Source organism: Rhipicephalus microplus, chromosome 2 (assembly GCF_043290135.1).
Source record: "Rhipicephalus microplus isolate Deutch F79 chromosome 2, USDA_Rmic, whole genome shotgun sequence".
NCBI lineage: Eukaryota > Metazoa > Arthropoda > Arachnida > Ixodida > Ixodidae > Rhipicephalus > Rhipicephalus microplus.
The window spans coordinates 10,950,001-10,966,240 of NC_134701.1; the positions used below are offsets into that span (position 1 = coordinate 10,950,001).

Here is a 16,240-nt window from a genome sequence, read left to right on the forward strand (position 1 = left end):
TACAACTAAGCAGATCAATGTGATGCAACAATATCACTTTCCTGTCGTCTGCATGTGAAGATGGATTGGAACTTGGTAGAATGTGGCTGTAACGTGAGCAATATTTATAAGCAAAGATGCACTTTCTATGCATTGGCACGGCGCTGCGTTCGATATATCGGATGCTTCGATGGGCGGGAATGGAATGTATGTGTGCACCAGCCCCATACTCTTGTATTCAAGTAATTTCTGAATTTCGACATAGCCAGTTGTTCTATATGTTCAGGGTCGGCTGTGTATGGCTAGGTTTTGGTGAATTGTGTTTGTGGACCAAACAACTCACAAAAAGTCACTTTTTGGCATCCGTGGACACTGCCGATGTGCCTTTTGACGAGTGTCTGGGATAGTTCCCGGCGATTGTTGTGCCCTTGGGTCTTGTGATCACGCTAGCTCCATTATCAGCAGTTGCTCTTTGGACTAGCTATGTGACGAATGTGTGCGAATCGAAGAAGCGCCAGTGCCTGCAGTAGGGCACACCAACAGGACGTGAAGCTGCCGCTGCTACAAGTGCTTGCCTCCGCTGTAGTGGAAGGCGTCTGTGGCTAGAGTGGTTGCAAGAAAAGGACACTTGTGCTGTGGCTGACACAGCTGTGTGTGAATTCTGTGCAGAGGCACTCATTCCTAGAAAGTGTGCGCACTGTTGGCGACTGGGAGGTGCACAGCTGTCAGGGTTGCCACCAAGATGTGTACGCGCAAGCCTCTGACCGGAGCCTGCTGCTCAGTGCCAACCTTGAGGTGAGCTAGCCTCTCACTGGCTTTGGCGTAGTGTTGCTTGTGCCATCTGAAAAAGAAAGCAAACTCCAAATGAGATGAGTGGGAAAATGCCTTTCTTGTGACATCCTGCTGATGATGGCATGCAGTGGCATTTTGCCTCATTGTGCAGAGTGACATCAAGCGCATTGAAGCAATGCGGGCCTCGGCCGACTACTCTCCTTGCTTCCACGTGTTGCTGCCACCAGTGGCTGACAACGAGGGAGGGGCTGCGAATGTGGCACCAGGTGGGTGTTGTAAACCTCAACATGATGTATGTAATATCAGCTACGTGCAAAGTTCAGTACATTTAAATATGATCTTTCTTTGATGCGAAGTCATCAAAGGATCATTTTTCAGCACATTAAAGGGGCTGTAAAGATGTCCTAAGAGCAGAGCTGCTCTGGTCAAGAAATAACCAATTCTGTTATTAATGGAAAGAAACATATATATATATATATACATATTCTGTCAACCTGAGACTTGGAAATCATAGCTCAGTGTCACTGTATGATATGCGCAAAACCAAGATGAATGCACGTACAGTCCCATCTTAGTCGAAGGAATGTATTGCATCTTTGCTGCCACTATTGAAACTTGGGGTGCCATGTAAAGCCCTGTGGTACTGTTGTCATGTTCACCAATGTGGTACATGAGAAAAACAAAGGGGCATCACTCTCAAAGTAGATGTAATAGAATCATGGTGTCTACTAACCTGGAAAGCCTGGAAAAGTGAGGGAATTTGGACCCTTCTGGAAAAGTAATGGAAAAGTCATGGAATTGCTGAAAAATCTGGCCTGGTCTTGGAAACTGACTGTAGCCTTTGCAACCATAACAAAAATAAGCATTACCATAGAGCAAAGCTTAAAAAGCCACTCCTTATACTGCAACTACAGTGAACAGGTAAAAGTGGTGTGGGTAAAAAAAAAGCAGTGTGCAACTATTTCTTTTTAGTGAAGACGCAAAAGGATACACCTACCAAAAGAATACAAAGTTTACTGACATTACAGCACCCGCTATGGGGGCCTTGTTCACAAAAATAGCCATGAGAAAAGCACAGCGTCTCACTACAGTTTTTTTTTGCTTTGAACCCCCGCCTGTGCATTTGTTCGTCTTGTAACTTTTTTTTTTTGAGAACAATAAACTGAAAATGAAAAAAAAATGAAATGAAGTATGTGATGTAAGCACTGGAAGTACATTGTTGGATGTGTCCCATCACTCCTTTTCAGCATATGTGCTGAACAGGAGTGATGTGTCTTCATATGCTGGTATTCCAGGTGCAGACATGATGTAAGCTTTCCTTTGGCCAAAACACGGACACTTGACCAGTCAGTTTGTTGGCCTGTAGAATCTGCATGTTCAGCGAGGGCATATGAAGTCACGTAGTTTTCTGATGTCATATTCATGTTTCGTTTAACAGCGAGGAACAAACTTTTTTTTAGATGGTCAATTCTGAGTGATAATGAATGGGGGGGGGGGGGTGACTGTTTCCTTGAAATCAGTGGTCTCACTTACGTACTGGTTGTCACAATAGTGGCAGCCTTATGTAAAAAAAGCAGTCGAAATTTTCGCTTGGCAACTTGTCCTTCACATTGTCTAAAGCATTTCTTAGCTTCCGTATTCGTACACACTATGTTGATGTCTGTTGCTTCTACATATCATGCAGCATATCTGACTTTCCAACCACAACATAATTATTGTCATTAAATTTGTGCATCTTTGTCTTGACCATGATTTGGCTCGACTTGAAGGCCTTCTGGTTTGGCTAGGACTGCCATTAGCAGAGGCTTGCCGGGCTATGTCATGCCTTTAATTATTATTGTTATTACTATCATCATTATTATTGGCAATGCAACGACAAATGTCCTCAGCTACACACTTATTGCTGGTAGCTCTCGTTTCAATGGTAGAGTTGAGTAACTTCTTCTAAATTTCTCATTTCAGATTCTTGAGATGGTAATATTAAATATGGGATTACTTTTTAGCCTTATATTCATAGAAGAGTACACAAACGAAGGTAACCCGCCGGCATATGTGATAAATCTATGGAATCGAGGGAGCTGCTGCGCCCTGACAGATTCATTCTTGCCAGCACATGTTCAAACGTCATCACTTTGAAGGCTACCCCAAGCTTTCATTGCAGGCACCTGAGGATTTTGTCAAACTCTAAGTGTCAGAGCCCACAGAAATAAAACATCAACATGCATGTACTCGACATGGAAAATAAAAGAATGGGAGAAAGAAAATTATGCAGTGAGGCTCCGTTCTTGCGACATTGTTAGTCATTGTTCAATGCAAGGTTCACAGAATACGTGAGTAGTAGTGTTTTTTTCACCTGAAAAGTATATAGTAGCGGTGTGAAATTTCGGGGGGGGGATGCAAATCAATAGTAAGTACATCAATCCATGTCACATCAGATCCAATCTAATCCACATCCTAAATAGTCAAGTCAGTAAATACAGGTCAATCTAATTGAATTTACATCCTAAATGGCCTGGACTGTAATCATTATAGTGACCTAGAACATATTCCAATGGCGGAACCGACCAGGATCTGACGTCCTCCTTTTAGACAGATGCCATGAGATGGTGCCACTTCTACATTTTCTAGCAGCTTTGGCTGCATTGTAGGACTGTCGTGGGTTCTTTTAAACTTTTAACTGCAGTTAATTTTAGCTCATGTGTTTACTTTCTGGTTTCTCCAGATATTAAACAGCTAACTTGCTTACTCTCTCACTTGGAGGTTTTATTTTGGCCAGATACTATACATATTTTTTCATATTTACCGTACGTGCTCAGAACATTCTGAGCACTTGTGGTACAGAGCACCTGATTTTTTTTTCGATCTCTCAAAGATCTGTTTCCAGTGCACAGAGGTTTCCAAGCAGACATAAGGTTCATGGAATTTGCTTCAAATCATCATGGAAAACCTGGAGAAGTCAGGGAGTTTAAAAAAAAACAAGTTGGTAGACACCCTGTAGAAGGTACCTCTCTGTGTTGTGGCCAAATATTTTATTTAGCCAGATTGTGTGTGTTCTGTCTCTGAAGAATTGAGAAAAATTTGGCATGAGGTATTCAATTTCGGTCATTCCTATGCACAGGTTCAACAGAGTTCTTGTAACTTGGCTTGATCACAGGCTTTTGCAAATTTTTATAGAGCTTGCAGCAGTTAAATAAAAATAAATTTTCCCCCTCCCACTCATCCTACGAAAGAGCAGGTGAACTAATGGCCTCAGCTGACTCACTTTCTTGGGCATTCTGAGTAGTTATGGGCACGGCACAGGCAGACCCAATGTGAGCAATTTATTTATTTTTTTTTGGGGGGGGGAGGGGGGGGCTAATTTGGGGTCCACTTTTGAAGCTTTTCATTATTTGACGAAAGTGTTCAGTTTGAAGAATCAACAATATGGGGGCTGCAGAGATTCCTAGGTCTCCCCAATACCCCCCTTTGATTAGAGGAATTATCGGGGGTATATCAGTCATGCAAGTGGCCCTGTCACCTAAAAGGCGCTCGATTGGCCGACTAAACGATGGTACTCACATTGGAGCCCAAGTGTCAGCGTTGTTAAAATGAAGCTTTTCTAAAATGAACTGCACATCACAGTGTGATGTGCATGTCATAAGCAGCTTTCACCACATTCCTCAGAGTTGAACAATAGTTCATAATTTGTATGGCATAGCGCATCACAACAGGGACAGAGAAGGGCACACACTTGTGGTGCTGTGTTTTTGTCCCTCTTCTCTGTCCCAATCATGGTGTGTTGCGCCATATGAATAACGAAATCCAGCCAACTAGCTCAGTGTAGTGTGTTGTATGTAGTGTGTATTACATTGTCATAAAAGCTGATAGCAAACACTGCAACCACAGTTGACGCTGTTGGGATATCGCACCACTGTAGTGTCTTCTGAGCTGTTTCAAGCATTCGTGTAGCCACGTGGTAGAATATGTGTCTGCCATGCAGATTTTGCCGCCGGCGTCATTGTCAGCATCGATGTTGGTGACCGCCATCATTCACCGTATATGTATACGTATCTATATATACGTGAAAACCCAAGAAAGAAGAATAATCTAGAAAAAGGCTCCGGCATGTGAAATCGAATGTCCAACTTTTAACTAAGTGCTTGATTGGGCTGGCTGGTGCTGCATGGTAGACAAAGAATGAAAACAGCCCAAACGATAGGAGGGGATAGAAGAGACAAGACAGAGCGCTGAACTAACGACCAAATTTTATTGCAAACCAACTGCAATATATAGAAAACAGGATCTGCGCATAACCATGCAACATAAGCGGAATTGCACATACATGCACCATACGGCGTACATTATCCAGAACCGGTCAAATCAGTGGACCCCAGATAAATGAATCTCAGAGCCGTGAAGAAAAATAGAAAGTGCACCAACAAAGGAAGCACCAAGTTGTTAAATGTGGAAGGCTTCGCTAATCTCGCGCTCGTGCTGAATTTATACCACCCCTTGACCACACACACTTGTCGAGAATTGGCTGACAACCACACTTATTGGAATGATCCCCCAGGTGGCTGGGTACGGAGCCTTTAAGAGAGTATGGGTGCTCCCTCAACCGATCATTTATGCATCAGCCTGTTTGGCCAATGCAATGTAATAGAGCCTGCATGTGAACAATATCTTGTATGCCATTGCTAAAACACATTCAACATAGCGCGTGGCGTGTTTCTTAGTGCATGCTTCTTTCTTAGGTCCTTCGCTGTTGACCCTGCGACATAGCCCAGCAAGATTGTCGCGTGCGCAGAACGCAACTTTTACACCTATTTTGCCAGCGACCTTCTTTAGCCTATGGGAAACCTTGTGTACGTATGGAATAACAGCCATGCTAGAATGAGGCTTGTTGAGTTGGCTGTTGCATTGTCCCTTATCAGGCACTTTTAGAGACATTAGGAGAGTCTCGGCAATGGAAGCTAACAGGAGATTAGGAAAGCCTGCTTGTTGAAGGCGGTGAACTTGGTGCGAAGAACTGCATTCTTTTTTCTAGTGGTGACAAGAGTGAGTTAAGGCTACCTTTAGGCAGGAAAGAGGGATGCTTCTCTTGACTAGCTTGAAATGACTGGACGTGAAAGGAAGAAGGCTTTTCTTTGAGCTACTCTCAGAGTGCCACAAACAAACCGTCGATAACAAGATTAACGACAAAATATGGCTGCCGTCTCGCTTCTATGTGAAAAGTTCCTCTAGACGCAGATAACAAGTAAAGCGAGAATCTGGGGTGCTACCATGTTGCGGAAATCGTCATGATCTTTTCTGGACGCCAGGCGATTTTCTTTTCCGGTTTTTCAGGAACCTGCGACACGATAGCAACGAATCACTCTTCGCGACAGCAATTTGTGTCGACGTCGCTCGAAAATTGCGTGCACCTGGCTAAGCTTTTTTGGTATTAGCAGGAAGTGACCGTCGATCGATCGGCGCGGGCAGTTTCGTGACCTTCGCTCGCTCAGTGCTTATCAGCTGCGATGTCTCTACACTTGCACTGCTGGTGTACCCCGCTGTGATGCACAGATAAGATGGGGGACGTGCTGCGCAGAGATGGAAAGAAAAACAATACGGCACGCGGCAATGGGTGGGTGGGGGGAGCGAGCTAAGGTGATCGAGGAGGGTTGGCAAAATGATAAAAAACGGAAGAGATCAGATGGGTGAAGAGGCACCAGGTGTTGGTTAGCGGGACCGCAGCAGATGAATGTAGGGGGTGCGTTTATTACGCGTGGAAAAAAAATTTTAAATTTTGATGACTGACGTTGGGGGTGCATTTATTATGCGTATGCTTTCATTATGCCATTAAATTCCATATTCATCTTCAGCATTACTATCAGCCTTACCTGGAATCACATTTATACTCACGTGCACTCGCATATTCCTAAGCAGTGTCGTTCATACACCATTTCAATATTTATTGATCAGAGCCACAAATTACTTAGGGGAGTGCCGATACCACCTCCGCCCAACTTTTGCAGAAAAGTTCCTGATAAGTAATCTTGTGTTTCCAAGAAAAATGTCTTTACTGGTTGGTGAGCGCTTACAGCTGGTATTTGAAGGTACTACAGTTGAAACCCGCAATAACGAAATCGCCGGGGAAACCGAAAAATTTCATTTTCGCTGGAATTTCGTTGCTGTGAGTATGAGACATAAAAACAGTGATATGGCCAGCAGAAAGAAAATTTATTGCCAGAAGTCGGTCAATTTACTTTGCCGACCCTTGCCATGCAACAACTTCAAAGCTCTCCCTTCGCACTGGAAAAAGTGGTTGATTGCTACGTCATCGTCATGTGCGCCGGAGAAGGAGCGAAGGGTGTCCAGCGCATCCAAAACAACTTGCGGGTTTGGTTTCTTTGCATGCATTTATTCTTGGTCCTCGGTGTCGTCAGCTTCGTGCACGCTTTAGATAATGGCCTCGTCGGTCACTTCTTCGTACTCGACTACGTTGTCATCGGCGCGATCGAACGCATCAACGATGAGTTCATCTGGGATGTCGATGTCGATGGCTCGAAGTTCTCCCCAGGCGTTGGTCAGGAATAGAGGCACTGCACTACCACCAGTCTCGCTGTCAAGTGCGCCTTCGTCCAAATCTTCGTCTGGTGAGGCCAAAGCGCAATTCGTGCGTGATGCTTTCACGGTGGTGTTGAAGCCCACGTGCTTGAAGCAGTTCTCAATCAGCGATGGGAATGTTGCAACCCATACAGCGGCCACCATCTCGAAAGCCATGCACAAGTTGACGTCGGTGGGACGCTTGTGACAAAGGTTGAGTAACTTCGGCCTTTTGATGGCGCCATCTGCAGTGCGCCTGCTGCAGTGCGGCCAGGCATGTTGCCGGACACAGACCCCATCACCGATTTAGGTAAAGAAAAATGGCAGTACCCATGCTAGCGCAGCGAAAGCACACGTTTACAAATTTTGAGTGCGCAGAACAAGCATACGAGCATATTTTCGACAGTTGACTTTTGGCGGTAGGGCAAAATAAGGCCCGCACTGTGGTAGAAAATTCGTTAATGCAGGATCGCTGTTCAAAAACATTTCGTTGCTGCGAGATACGTAATACATGGGCTTCTACGAACGTTCGCCGGGGATCTGGAAATATTTAGTTGCTGCGGGGATTTCGAACTCGCGGGGTTTCGTTATTGCGGGTTCCGACTATATATGAAATGGTGCCAAGAAGGGCATTGATTACGGAAGATATTGGTGTTGGAAAGCATTGAAGAAGATAATTCGAAGAAGATAATTCCCTTATTGAAGAAGATAATTCTAGGCTAACGGACTCATGAGTCCACTCACTCGGACTCAAATCGAGCTGTGAGTCAGAGTCTGAGTGAACCTGGGCGAGTAATATGTTGGTGAGTCTGAGTGAGCTCCACAAGTTTTTAGACTTGCACTGGCAACACTGCTAACATCTGCACCACATTTCCTGTGACACAAGCTCCATAATGTGATGGCATGATAATTTTTTAAAGCTCATCATTGTTCCTGGTTCGATACAAACAACCTGTGGCTTATATCCACATTCTATGGGCCGTGGTGTGTGGGTATGTGCCACATAGGAATGAAATGGTTGTGTAGAGTACGTGCCGAGTATCTCATGCAGTTCATGTAGTGACCTGTTCATCAGGTTTGCCATACACTAATGTTCTCCCATGCAAAGCTTGGAGTGTGTGTGTACGTAAAGAGATGACCATAAGAATGCCTGTATGTAGGCAGCTAGATAGATAATTTTGAGAGATTTACACCGACTTGTCCGTACAGAATTTAAGAAATTTATGTGGACAGTATTCCACTTAGACAGGTGGCATCCTCAGTGTGCACTGACACCAAATGAACGGAGTTCACCCAATCCACTACTGTAGTTCATGTGTCTCATAAGATGTGTCGTGTGGTAGGGGGCCACAGTTGTTGCATGCCGATAGGTCACAATGGATGAACCACAATTCCAGGACTTTTCTTTTCCCATACCTCTGTTTCCGAGCCAGTGTAGTTGCATTGTTGAAGTCAAAGGCATGTCCTGTTGTTCACCAGTGTTTAACGAGCTCTGTCTTAGAATGCATGGTGTGGGTGACTTTAGTGACGTTTGTGTTTTTTGAGCCTCATTGATCTTTTCCTGCTGGTTTTTCCGATAAATGTAGCTTCACAATTTCAGCATTGTACTCTGTTAACAACCCCATTTTGACAATTCGTGTGTGTGTGTGTGTGGTCTTTGAGCTTGGAAGACACATTTCCAAAGGTGTAATGAGGCCTGAAAATGGTTCCCATGCCCAGCGGATGCATTGTTCTCTGAACAGAGTCTGATATGTTTGGAACATATGGAATAGACACAGTGGATGTCATCTTTTCTCATGGTGCATTCTTTGTTCTTTTTCGTATGTGTTTCTGGGTGACTTTAATGAAGGGCCTGGGATAATGCCGCTGTTTCAAATCACCAACCACATTATCCACTTCATATTGCTGCAGCTGCTAATTAGAGCACACTACATCACGGGACAAGAAAGTCCTTTTGGGCGACCCATTGTGTTCAGTTGTGTGATGAGATTCAGAGGACGAAAAATTTCTGGCGTAGTGTTTCTTCCGGTGCACTTTCCTTTTCACCCGACCCCATTAGTCTAATATGTACCGGCACATCCAAGAAAAGGCACATTTTTTTTCTGTCTTTCATGCGTGAACTGAATGGCAGGGTGAACGCAGCTTAGAATCTCTGGAAAGCCTTCAGATTCGTTTGTTTAAGGTTGCAATAGTATCATCCACGTACCTGTGGTACAGCCGTGGCCACGTCTGTGGAGAGCACGTGAGAAGCCGCTTTTTTCCTTGTGTGGTGACAGCTTGATGCGATTTCGGCCTCTGACGAGGTCAGCCTGACAGCTAAGCCGCACATGCTCCTGATACACCACTTCAATATAGTACGCTTCACAAATTTCTCTTCATTAGGAAGAAGGGAAGTGTCAGTGACTCACCTGTGTTATTGTATAACATAGAGATGAGATTTATCGATAAGCATTGTTAAAGTGACATCTTATGACTGTGAATATTTTTGTGATGGTACCTTACTGATAAGGGCATGCACGATGATGGTTTCTGTGAAATGTACCTTCATGTTCAACTGACCTTCATTTCACACAGTCCACCTATAATGGACAGTGTGAAATGAAGGTCAGTTGAAAGTCTGCGCCTGTGTGTGTCTGGTTTATATGTGTGTGGCACAGTTATCGCCTTTGTGTTAATATGCACCTACTTGCGCAGCAACACGTTGTGGGAATTGAGGCTGGCCCGCTGCCTTTAAGCGGGCTTTCCCGCCTTTTCTGCCGTTCTCATGTCCCGACATGTCTGCCCTCCGTTGCTGTCTGCCGCGCTGAGAGAGCGGAGTGACGTTTAACTCCCTCACCCGGTAGCGGATGTTGACGGTGGCGCCGCGCGCGGGGACTACCAAGAGAGGTTTTCGCGCGCTGCGTCGGGGGCGGTCAGATACTCTCCGGGACAGCAAACGGTGAGCCACGCTATCTTTTCGTCCGTCGACTCCCGTCAGTCGGGGCTCGTCGGACTTCGCTGACGGCGCCTGGCGCCCAAGGCGAACGCTCACCCGCTGTTGCCCCGCTGCGTACGCACGGCCGAAGGGCGGTACGGTGTCCTAGTGCGTAGCCTCGCTACGCCGACCCGTCTCCCTTCGAAGCCAACGCGAGCGCCTTTGCCCTCGCTCGAGCAACCGGGCCTTTGCTCCGGTGTCTCCGTGGATCAGCTTTACCGCGGAGACGTGCTCGTGGCACCCCTGTGTAGTACTTTGTGCCCGTGGCGTGGATAAGCCTACTTGCTTTCCCGCCGCGCCTTTTTGCAACGGGCTGTACTGCGTTTGGTGTTGCCACAATAAAGTGTTGCGACTTGAGCAGTATCGTGTTTCCCGCCACGGCGACGGTTAACGCGTGCCCTGCGGCTCGCTAAGACCGGACCCACGCTGGTGGCCGTACTCCTTCGGGATACGTGTACACCACACTGGCGCCCAACGCGGTATCAAAAGCTCTAGCTTTTGACTGCTCTTAGCGAGTCAGTTCGCCTGCGCGATTCGGGCTCGTCGCAACATGGCTGCTTCGCGGGACTTTTGTCCGCTGTCCCTTTTAGCGGATGCCGCGTTGCACACGGAGGCCATTGCCTCTATTGACGGGAACCCTTCTGCACCCGTCTGTGTCGGCACCCCCTATTGCGGTGACGACACGAGGCGCCTAGCCGCTCCCTTTGGAGATGGCGCGTCGCTTCGGAATGGGCCTCTTGCCCTACCCGAACGTTATGTCTGCTTCGTGGCATGCCGCGTTGCAGCAAGAGGCCACCGCCTCTATCGACGGGCGCCCTTCGGCGCTCGCCTGTGTCGTCACCCCTTTTTGTGGTGAATACACCGCTACGTGGTAGCTGACGCGCTATCTCGTGCCCCTTGTTGTCTGCCGAGAACCTGGATTTCGGTGCGACGGCCGCTCGCGGTGCCTTAGCACATGCAAGCGTCGGGGGCGAAACAACAGCTTCGCCGCCGTTCGGCGTGAAGGGTGAGTCCCCATGCGGACAAACCTTGGCTGCTAACCAGGTAAGCGGCGCACCGCGAAGCGGCCGAGCGGGGGAGCTTTCCGAAGGCCACGAGGCCGAGAGCGAACCCGTAACGCCGACTCACGCGGCGGTTGCTGCGGTCCTGAGTGGGCGCGATACCAGACTCCCCCATTTGGGAGAATGGGAATTGCTTTCGGCAGCGAAGAGCTACTGAAGGCTCAGCAGAGTGATCCGTTTCGTAGTCTCGGAGGGACGGAGCGCCGTATACGCTGCTTGCTTTGCGGCGGGCGCCGTTAAACCGTCTTGAGAGGCGCGCCGTTACGCTGCTTGTTCTGCGGCGGGCGCGATTAGGGGGCTGATACAGCGTGTGTCGCTGAGTCCCCGGCGGATTCATTTTTGCTGAACCATGACGGGCTCCTGCTGAACTATATAGCCACTGACGACGAGTCCATAGACCCGTTTAAGGTGGTTATGCCCAAAAGTCTGAGAGCCGCACTGTTGCGATCCTCTCACGACGAACCCATGGCCGGTCACCTGAGTGGCTCGAAAGTTTTTGCAAACTGAGCAATGTTGTGACCTGGCCCGGCACGAAGCGTGGCTTTTATCGCTATTCCGTGCCTGCCACGTCTGACAAACGGTTGAGCCAAGGGGTGGCAAACCACCCGGTCTGATGAACCGATTGTCAGTGAGCGTCCGTGGCGCGTACTAGCTGAAAGATCCCCTTTGGGAAAACTCAGCCGTGCCCACATCGCAGACCTGAAGCCCTTTGTCACGGTCTGACGAGCTCGCGCCAGTGCCCTGCGGCACTTCGCGCAAGCAACGGGCACACCCGGAGCGACGGACCGCATTCGGACCCCGCGCCGGTATAATCTGAGGAAGCGGTCACCTTTGTGATTTCGCGCCGGACGGCGGACTTCTCCGCAACCGAAGGCCCTCAGTTTACTGTCTAGCCTCAGTATAGGTTAGCTTCTTTACGGCCTTTTCTCGTAAAGGAGTTGACCCCGCCCTGTCTGCTGCCAGTGTTTCTTTTTTTTTTGAAGTGTTCATGTGTATTTTATGTTTCTTTTGTCTAATATTAAGTGTTATTTGTGTTTTATGTTTTTCGCCAAATGTTGAGTGTCGTTTTGCTCTGTTTTTACTTTTTTTTTCCGTGTTCGTTTTGTCTACCGCGAAGGGAGCTGTGTGTGACCTTGTGTGTCGGTGCTTGCCGGGAGAGAGAGAGACGAAGGACGCTTTGCGCCTACGCTCGCGCAGCCGTCGGCGGTGTGTGTGTGTGCGTGCGTGACGCTTCAGTGCGAGCCCGAAGAGTGCGTCATGGCTTCCCCCCATCGATGCGGACGCTGGAGGTGCTGGGGGGGCATTGACCCATTGACATCAGACCGTCTGGCTGCGCTCTGCTCTCGGCCGCCGTCGAAGAAGCCCTGCTGCCGTTCCCACCATGGCTCCTGCGCGAGGCCAGCTGAAAGCAGCTATATGCTGCCGGCCAACGCCAGGGCGCCTCGCAGCCAATTCGGGTTCGGCCTCCCTGACCACTGGAGAGGCCCGGCTACCCGCAACGCCCAGCTCCGTCATCGAGCCAGAAATGCGGGGCGGCCCCGAACAACCGAAGCGGCTTTCGTCGGACTCGCGGCTTATCGAGAGCAGGAACAAGCCATCAGTGAGCCCCCTTCCGGTACCTCTGACCTCGCACGCGGGCATCGCACCCAGCGGACACTGTCACGCCTTCCCGCCCCTCCGCGCAGTGGACGCTATTCCCCTTCAGCACCACGAACACTAGTGCCACGTTTCTGTGCTCCCTTCCGCAGTTATTTGTATAGTGTCATGTGTTTATTTTGTTATTTATGTTTTTGTTCCTCATTGGTAATCTTTTTTTTATCAGCAGTAACAGGGCTGGACTGAGGTTAGCTGTCGCTCATAGCAGTGTCATTTTAACTGCATGGGTGACGTCCGGCTGCCTTTTGCAGACCGGTAAAGGGCAAATTTAGGAGAGGGGGATGTGGGAATTGAGGCTGGCCCGCTGCCTTTGCGCGGGCTTTGCCGCCTCTTTTCTCATGTCCCGACATGCCTACCCTCCTTTGCCGTCAGCCGCGCTGGGAAGGGCGGAGTGACGTTTAACTCCCTCACCCGGTAGCGGATGTTGACTGTGGCGCCGCGCGGGGAGCCTCCCGAGAGGTTTTCGCGCGCTGCGTCGGGAGCGGCGAGTACAGTCCGGGACTTCAAACGGTGAGCCACGCATTCTTTTCCGTCCGTCGAGTCCCGTCGCTCGGGGCTCGTCGGACTTCGCTGACGGTGCCTCGCGCCCGATGCGAACGCTCACCTTTTGTTGCCCCGCTGCGTACTCACGGCCGAAGGGCAGTACGGTGTCCTAGTGCGTGGCCTAGCTACGCCGACCCGTCTCCCTTCGAAGCCAACGCGAGCGCCTTTGCCCTCGCTCGAGCAACCGGGCCCCTTTGTCCCGGTGTCTCCGTGGATTACCTTTACCGCGGAGACGTGCTCGTGGCACCCCTGTGTAGTACTTTGTGCCCGTGGCGTGGATAAGCCTACTTGCTTTCCCGCCGCGCCTTTTTGCAACGGGCTGTACTGCGTTGGTGTTGCCACAATAAAGTGTTGCGACTTGAGCAGTATCGTGTTTCCCGCCACGGCGACGGTTAACGCGTGCCCTGCGGCTCGCTAAGACCGGACCCACGCTGGTGGCCGTACTCCTTCGGGATACGTGTACACCACAACGTTCTTCTAATAACGCTTTGTTCGGGTAAGCTACACAGGCATCACTCATCTCAAAGAGACATGCGAGCTGAAAAATGCAAGGGTCTTGGAAAATTACGCGTTTTTCCTTTTTGTTTGCTTTCACAAGTTTAGGTTCTCTACTTTTACTACAAAAAAAAACAAAAAAACTGAAGATTGTAAATAAACTTGAAGTAGATTGAAATCGCTCTTAAAGAGCACAAAGTGGCTACTAAAAACTAAATTGAGCTCATTGTCTAGAATTTCTTGGGAATTGTCACCTTGCTGCTTGCTATTGCATTTTGCGTGAGGAGTTCACTGAAGCCACATGCTCAAAATAACAGTGATTGCCAAGCTCTTTATGATGGAATGAATAATTAAAAAAATATATCTTTGCCGCATCATTGACCACTGACATACACCATTAAAATGTGTTTTATTGAAGATCCATTTTTGGGCAACTTCTTGAGTTAAGACATGTTTTTGGTACTTCTGATAGCCAGATCAAGATGTAATTTTGCTCCCATATTTCTCAACATGTAAAGAGTGCAAGTATCTCCTTCAAAACTTGATATCGCCTCTAATTATTCTGAACATAAAGCAAGCATTTACTTAGTATAGATTGAGGATTCTAAAAATTCTCTCATAATTTTATTGTCAATTAAAATTTATTATATGCACTTTTTTGATAGTTATTTGCATTCTACAGTTAATGTGGAGCAATACAAGTCATTAATGGCACAGAACCATAAAAGATTAGTGACAAGAAAAGTTTGTCCAAAATGAACTTTACTTTATGCATTGTCATGGGACAAAAGGAACAGAAAATTGCAAGTCAATCTACAACTCATTACATATTTGAAATCAGCACAGAAGCCCATGTATACAGCAAAAAATTTCATTGCCCCAGGCTACAGATTGGCGAAACCCTTTTTTTTTTTTTTTTCAATCACATTTCCCCTTCAGCATTTTTTTTTCTGATGCGGCACATGCGGTCAACATGTGTGAAAGATAAACGTCAAACAAAGACTTCGTATGTCACAATCGATGTCCAGATTTTAGTCATTGTGGATACCCGCATAGATTCTTTTCTTAAATCCTGAGGCTAAATATCCTTGAAAAATGACAGATATGGGAAATGCCTTCGTTTAAAATGGCAACATTAGCTGAGATTTCGTTGACAGCGAATTCTGAGGTATGCTCATCTTACCAACACGTCATGACGTGTCACAGACATTATGCATGCGCAAAGTGCCGATAGTATTTGAGTGCAGTAGTGTCAGAGATTCCAAATGGACTTGTGGGAGCAACTAAATCGCCACGGTGGTTGTGGTGCTCAAATTCTGAGCCTCAGGTCGCAAGATGTCATTCTAGCAGTAAGGACATCAATTCCTAAGGAAAAGCACATGTTGCGTGCAAGTTTCAGTTAATGCAAAACTGTGATTTGGCCTAGTTGGAAGATATCCATCTTGAAATTTTTGCGCAAACACCAGGAACACAGAAAAGAAGACAAACGGGGGCAATCTAACAACTGGTTTATTTTTTGAAATACATTTATTTTATACCCCTCGAATCTGCGCTCTCTGGTCAGTTTATTTTTATTTCTCTCGAAGTCATGGCTCAGGAGGGCGAAGTCGAGGGTCATCATTTTAAAGTATTTGTTTTCATCGTGTGACACCAGACAGGTAAAATAAGATTAAATTCACCTAATGCTATCTGTGTGTTATGTTAGGTTTGTTGTGACAGGAGTATAATCATCATACGTAAGGTACTGATGCACATTCTTGTGTAGCAGTGCTGTGAGGTTCAGCTGGGCACAGCAGTTGTTGGCTGTTCACAAATGAATTGTGTACATGTAATCTCCCTTCCAAGTAAACTTTGATTGTGTGGTCTTGCTTGGCTGCTGAGTGCGTTTCACAAGTGTGGACACAGTTGAGCATTTAGGGCAGGAAGGGTGCACCACGTATAAAAACTCAAGAAACAACGAGCATCTGTGTCATTTCTGTAAATGCCAAAAGTCTGGCTTCTACTGTTCCATTTGGCAATGGCCGAACCGAAGGCATACGGCATTCCTTTCTCATGGTTAACTGTATCGTGTCCTCTATAGAATGCCAAGGGAAGACACAACAACTAGTCGTATTGTAGAAAACTTTTATGGGCCAGCAAGTGAACATCTTCCACGTCAAAGATTGTGGCAATG

General features: G+C 47.4%; 1 protein-coding gene across 6 annotated transcripts in view; it reads left to right on the forward strand.

The window, feature by feature from the left end:
- Positions 1–16,240, forward strand: part of LOC119169213 (uncharacterized) — a 223,967-nt gene that overhangs the window by 33,572 nt on the left and 174,155 nt on the right. For 5 of the 6 annotated variants that reach the window (XM_075886108.1, XM_037420324.2, XM_075886114.1 and 2 more), the window contains exons 3-4: positions 649–774; positions 923–1,037. The exons of the other annotated variant lie outside the window; for it this stretch is intronic. In XM_075886108.1, the coding sequence (XP_075742223.1) occupies positions 649–774; positions 923–1,037 (241 nt within the window). The remainder of the gene's footprint in view (positions 1–648; positions 775–922; positions 1,038–16,240) is intronic. 6 annotated transcript variants of the gene reach the window in all.